The sequence below is a fragment of the Oncorhynchus gorbuscha genome, linkage group LG26, assembly GCF_021184085.1.
Source record: "Oncorhynchus gorbuscha isolate QuinsamMale2020 ecotype Even-year linkage group LG26, OgorEven_v1.0, whole genome shotgun sequence".
In the NCBI taxonomy this organism is placed as follows: domain Eukaryota; kingdom Metazoa; phylum Chordata; class Actinopteri; order Salmoniformes; family Salmonidae; genus Oncorhynchus; species Oncorhynchus gorbuscha.
This window is the reverse complement of record NC_060198.1, coordinates 8,944,630-8,950,629: the sequence shown is the minus strand read 5'-3', so window position 1 is coordinate 8,950,629 and position 6,000 is coordinate 8,944,630. Positions and strand designations below refer to the sequence as shown.

General features: G+C 45.7%; 1 protein-coding gene across 1 annotated transcript in view; it reads right to left on the bottom strand.

Annotated features, from left to right (window-relative positions):
• Positions 1 to 280: 280 nt before the first annotated feature.
• LOC124016365 (patatin-like phospholipase domain-containing protein 6) overlaps positions 281 to 6,000 on the bottom strand; it is a 35,011-nt gene continuing 29,291 nt past the window's right edge. The window contains 8 exon segments of the mRNA XM_046331924.1: positions 281 to 551; positions 634 to 794; positions 2,398 to 2,500; positions 3,008 to 3,127; positions 3,435 to 3,587; positions 3,681 to 3,829; positions 5,753 to 5,777; positions 5,779 to 5,870. Of these exon segments, the coding sequence (XP_046187880.1) occupies positions 474 to 551; positions 634 to 794; positions 2,398 to 2,500; positions 3,008 to 3,127; positions 3,435 to 3,587; positions 3,681 to 3,829; positions 5,753 to 5,777; positions 5,779 to 5,870 (881 nt within the window). The 3' untranslated portion in view covers positions 281 to 473.

Genomic DNA, 6,000 nt, shown 5'->3' with positions numbered 1-6,000 from the left:
AGAGACCAGGTGTTTAACTTCAACCAAGTACTAATGTGTTCCCTGTGGTATGAGGGACACCCTTTAGTCATCCCAATAAAAGTATTTCAGCTTTGGCAGGAGTGGAGTGGTGGGAGGGAAACAGAGTGGTGGGGTCCCAGTCGAGTCCATCTTCAGATTGGAGAGGGTCCATTCATGGTCCAAGTCACACTGGGCACCAGTGGTCCAAGGGCTTCCAGGTTAAGGGTCAGGGGTTAGTGGGGCTCTCAATCACTTTTCCTGGAGAGCTCAACCCTTCAACCCTTGATGTAACTAATCTGATTTATTTGATAAACCAGCTAATTATTAGAATCAAGCGTGGTAGATTAGGGTTGAGGAAAAAAATAAGTATTTAAGCTACAGTAGCTGCAGAAATTGCCGACATCCAACTCTCATCTTCCACCACCTCTTAGTTTTTGGACCCAGAGCCTGTCTCTTTCATTTTTCCTCTCCTGTCAGCAGTCGGAGAGCTCGGAGTAGGTGTTGGAGTCACCTTCTGTTTTCCTCCGCTGGCGGACTGACTTCTCCTCATCCTAGAGGAACAACACACAGACAGTCACTATTAACAGCAGGGTGTGTGTGAGTGAGAGTCTGATGTCTGTGTGTTACACGTACTGCCTGGAAGACTCCATTCTGGCCCCACTCTCCGGGGGAGAGGTCATCGAGTTCCTGTTCCCCCTCTTCCTCCTCCTCCTCCTCCTCTTCCTCCTCCTCTTCTCTCACCGTGTCCATCCCGTCCTCCTCATACTCCGTCAGGCAGTCCGACTCATCCCCTGCTGTGGGACACACAGACACAGTTATGCACTATGAAAGAGACCAGCCATACGGTAGCACAAGCAACAAGACTGAAGATTGCCATGTGATGCACTACATTACCAAAAATTATGTGGACACCTGCTCGTCAAAGATCTCATTCAAAAATCATGGGCATCGATATGGATTTGTGCCCCACCTTTACTGCTATAACAGTCTCCAGTATTCTGGGAAGGCTTTCCACTAGATGTTGGAACGTTGCTGTGGGGATTTGCTTCCATTCAGCCACAAGAACATTAGTGAGGTCGGGCACTGACGTTGGGCGATTTGGCCTGGCTCGCAGTCGGCATTCATCCCAAAGGTGTTCGATGGGGTTGAGGTCAGGGCTCTGTGCAGGCCAGTCAAGTTCTTCCACACTGATCGACAAATCATTTCTGCACGGGGGCTTTGTCATGCATAAACAGGAAAGGGTCTTCCCCAGACTGTTGCCTCAAAATTGGAAGCGCAGAATCGTCTAGAACATCATTGTATGCTGCAGCATTAAGATTTCTCTTCTCTGGAACTAAAACGGGGCTATAAAACAGCCCAGACCATTATTCCCCTCAACCAAACTTTACAGTTGACACTATGCATTTGGGCAGGTAGCATTCTCCTGGCATACGCAAAACCAAATTCGTCAGTCAGACTGCCAGATGGTGAAGCGTGATTCATCACTCCAGAGAACGCCTTTCCACCACTCCAGCCGACGCTTAGCATTGCGCATGGTGATCTTAGGCTTGTGTGCGGCTGCTCGGCCATGGAAACCCATTTCATGAAACTCCCGACGAACAGTTCTTGTGCTGATGTTGCTTCCGGAGGCAGTTTAGAACTTGTCGTGAGTGTTGCAACTGAGGACAGACGATATTTCCGTGCTTCAGCCCTCGGCGGTCCCGTTCTGTGTGATTGTGTGGCCTACCACCTCGCGGCTGAACCGTTGTTGCGTTTAGATGTTTCCACTTCACAATAACAGCACTTACAGTTGACCGGGGCAGCTCTAGCAGGGCAGAAATTTGACGAACTGACTTGTTGGAAAGGTGGTATCCTATGACCGTGCCACGTTGAAAGTCACTGAGCTCTTCAGTAAGGACATTTTACTGCCAATGTTGGTCTGGAGACTTTATACACCTGTCAGCAACGGGTCTGGCTGAAATAGCCGAATCCACTAATTTGAAGAGGTGTCCACATACTTTTGTATATATAGTGTCTCTCCATGTATATTCTGTCATAAAGGAGCTACAATTTAAGTAAAGATACATTCAATATTTTTTTAAAGGTGACCAGGGCCTGTATTCACAAATAGTCTCAGAGTAGGAGTGCTGATCTAGGATCTTTCCAAATAAATATTATTCATTATGATCTGAAAGGCAAACCTGATTCAAGATCAGCAATCCTAATCTGACAGGCTTCATGGACAATGGCTCTGGAGCAGTGATTATTATTTGATTGCAAGATCCTTGGAAGAGTCAGGACACGGTAAAGAGGGAAACAGAGAGGACGGGGAAACGCTCAAACCCTTATCGACGTTGCTCGTAGGGTTACAGCTCGACCAGACTTCGGTACATTTTCCACTTTATAACAGCCTCTTACCCTCAGCAGCATCAGCGTCGGGATCGACGTAGGTCTGGACCGGCTCAATCCTGGACACGATCTCAGCCAGGTCAGTGAAGTCTGACCCTGTACACGTATAGGACTGGAATACAAACAAGATAATGTCATTATGTTAACGAGAATGTTAGAATTCGTGTAAAATGTACCAACGAACACAGCTTAAAACAAGAGATTGTCATGGGAATGTTATAATAACGCTAGGTAAATATTATGTTAGGAGAATGTCATAATGTAAAGACTTATAATAACGTTAGGTAAATATTATGTTAGGAGAATGTCATAATGTAAAGACTGTTATAATAACGTTAGGTAAATGTTATGTTAGGAGAATGTCATAATGTAAAGACTTATAATAACGTTAGGTAAATATTATGTTAGGAGAAGGTCATAATGTAAAGACTGTTATAATAACGTTATAGAAATGTAACTATCTGTTAATGTAAAGTGGAGCAGCTGTGAGATGGTGAATGTAAAGTCTGTGACTGTTATAATAACGTTATAGAAATGTAACTATGTGTTAATGTAAAGTGGAGCAGCTGTGAGATGGTGAATGTAAAGTCTGTGACGTGTGTGTGTGTGTGTGACTCACGTCCGTCTTGGTCTTGCTGTCGTTGTAGTCTGCCGAGCGGTGGTCCTTGAGCATGTTGTCGATGATGTCACCACGGGCCCAGCCGGTGAAGAGCAGCTTGCCGTGCTGGTAGCCCACATCCTGACAGAGAGGACAGGTTAGCCTGGGGTAACAGACCATGTGGTACACTAACAAGCTACTGTAGCAGTAGAGGCTGGTGGAGACCACGCTACAAAGATGGTCTTTTACCGTGTGATTTGTTAGCTATGAACAGGAGACTGTATTTTACCAAACTTCATGTCAGCTGTTATCTAACATTTTATTTTCTCTAACAATTACATTTTTAAAAAAAGATCATGAATGTAAAATGCATTTTGAACATATCCCAGAGTCTGCATAAGGAGACAAGACAGAGAGAGAGGTGTTGAGAAGGAATTGTGGAACTCACGTAGATCTCGTCAAACTTGCCGAAGTCCATTGTCTTGAAGCGGTCGATGGGTGGTCTGATGTACTCGCAGTAGGCACTCTTCTTCACCACTTCCAGCTGACGTACACACGACACATAGGCCAGCCTGGACTGGATCTCTGCCATGTCTGGAACCTGGGTGGGTATAGACGATAGGGTGTGAGGTGTGAGTGTGCATGGAAGTGTGCGCGTGTCGTTGTATGGGGTCATTTGCATTGATCATCATACCTTCACTTTCTCTGCCCAGGGGTTGATCCGTTTCCACAGCAACCACCAGCCCGACAGGCTGTCGCCGTAGTTACAGAGGTCAGTCTCGTCCTGGCTACCTACGTCGATGGCGATGACAGTCTTGGCGCCCATGTTCCTCGCGATGTCCGCTGTGGGACGTCACGTTGTGACACACACACACACAGACGTACACGAGCCGGCAGCAGGGACGATAAGGAAAACCCAGTCTGGGGTTATTGTGGTTATCTCCTAATAGGAACGTTGTCCTTCATATACTTTATTACCATATTCAAACTCACTCCACCAGAAACAGACATCCCAATTGGCTGGATTATCATCAACGGGATAATCACATCAAACTTCATTTCATTTCCAGTTGTATACATCTACTCATGTCGCCCTACTGCACCTCAACATTCTTTCTGATGGTCCCCAATGTTTGGGTGAATTCTTATCTCCACGTTTGGTTCACTCCTGCATGGTTGATAATGCAGCCTTGGTGTGTGTTTATGGTGCGAGTCCCAGACAGGGTTTGAGACCAAGTAACCCCGTGAAGGGTGCAGGTCTCACCAGTACACTCCACAGTGTTGACCCAATGTGTTCAAGGAACTGGCAGGCAGCCTAGCGGTTCAGAGTGTTGGTCTAGTAAACCAAAGGTCGCCGGTTCGAATCCCCGAGCCGAAAAAAAAAAATCAGTCAATGTGTCCTTGAGCAAGGCACTTAACCCTCATTTCTTCTGTAAGTTGCTCTGGATAACAGCGTTAGCCACGCCTACATTTTGAAGAGTAAACGTATCATTAGCGTTAGTTCTATGGGTACTAGCTATCTAAATCCATCATAAACACTAGATGGTGGCTATGGCATTGCGCCTCTTCTGCCTTTTAGAATGTGAGACTAGTCATTGCTTTATCCCGATAGACACTGGGTCCAACTCTGTGGGTGTGTCCACCCAAATCATCAAATAATCACACGTATTGTAGACCTCGAAGCCACCCAACCATGTGGCACAAACCACAAGGAGATTCCACATCTAAATAAACCTAAAATCACCCAAAATAGAGAAGGATGATGTTCAACTTCATCAGGTTTGTGAAACATGGTTTTGTGTTTCATTATTTTTCTTCTGTACGCTACAATGCCGACTTCCAAGAGGAGATAACAGTAGCATAGAGAGAAGAGACATTTGAGTAGCATGCAGAACCTTTTCTTCTTTTTTTCTCCCCAAGTTGTCTTTTTTCCCCAGCTGGAATGCAACAGGCAATCAATACATCCATTTGGTAGAACTCCCAAATTGGTAACATCCTATTGAATACCAGTTTGTTTAGGGACATGATACTGCGTTTCGTATTCAAACTGGAAGGGAATGTACTGTCAGAGCCGACTGGTGTCTAGTAAGTCACTGATTTAGAAGCATGGGCTTTTATTGTGTTTTATGGAATTGAGAACTATATATTGTTTGTAAGTTGCCTAAATCACAACTATCAACACCCCAATAATTTGAGGAATACGGTAGGCCCCACCCCTTTAGATGTTCTCAGCCAGTAAGACACCAGGAAGCCTGACTAACAGACACATAGCATTCTGAAACTCTGTTGATTTAGTGCTGATTTAAAAAGCTTGTGGATACTGGACAATGGGATACTTTGTACCGCCAGTGTCCACCATCACTAACACACTTGACGCTCTGTGTTGTATTTTCTGCCATCTGATAGGAAAGATTTATCCTGGGCTGAAAGCACGTTACAGAACAATTTCAAATACACTACGGGGTTCACTTACATATTTGTTTTCCCCCCTCAGTCAATTGCCTCTAGCTATATTTTGAAAAGATTGTTGGCAAATTAAATTTGAACATTTTGACAATGGAAATGACTTGAACGCTCATTCCCACTGCTCAGATGGTAGAAAAAGCAACTGAATTCGGTCAAACTGTCCTCTTCACCATCGTCAATGACAGCCCCGACCCATGGATGATCTCGCAACACCACCCCCCCCCCCCAACTAACTCTGAAAATGTCCTACTACCCCCTCCCTCTTTCCTATTCTCCTCCTCATCATCATCATCTACTTGCCTGGCAGGTTGTTGATGTAGCCCCCCGTCCATAAGCAAGTTGCCATCTTTGGGGTCGCAGAGGGGCGGCAGGTACCCTGAGAGGGTCATGCTCGCCCTCACATAGCGCCACAGTGACCCTGTGAGCCACACCCAGGGGGAGGGAGGGGATAACATCTCAATAATGTTGGCGTAACTTCTCAGGTTAGTCATGCGTTTTGGCAGCAGACCACGGCCCCAAACCAAAGGGATGCAATCCCAATTGGTTAA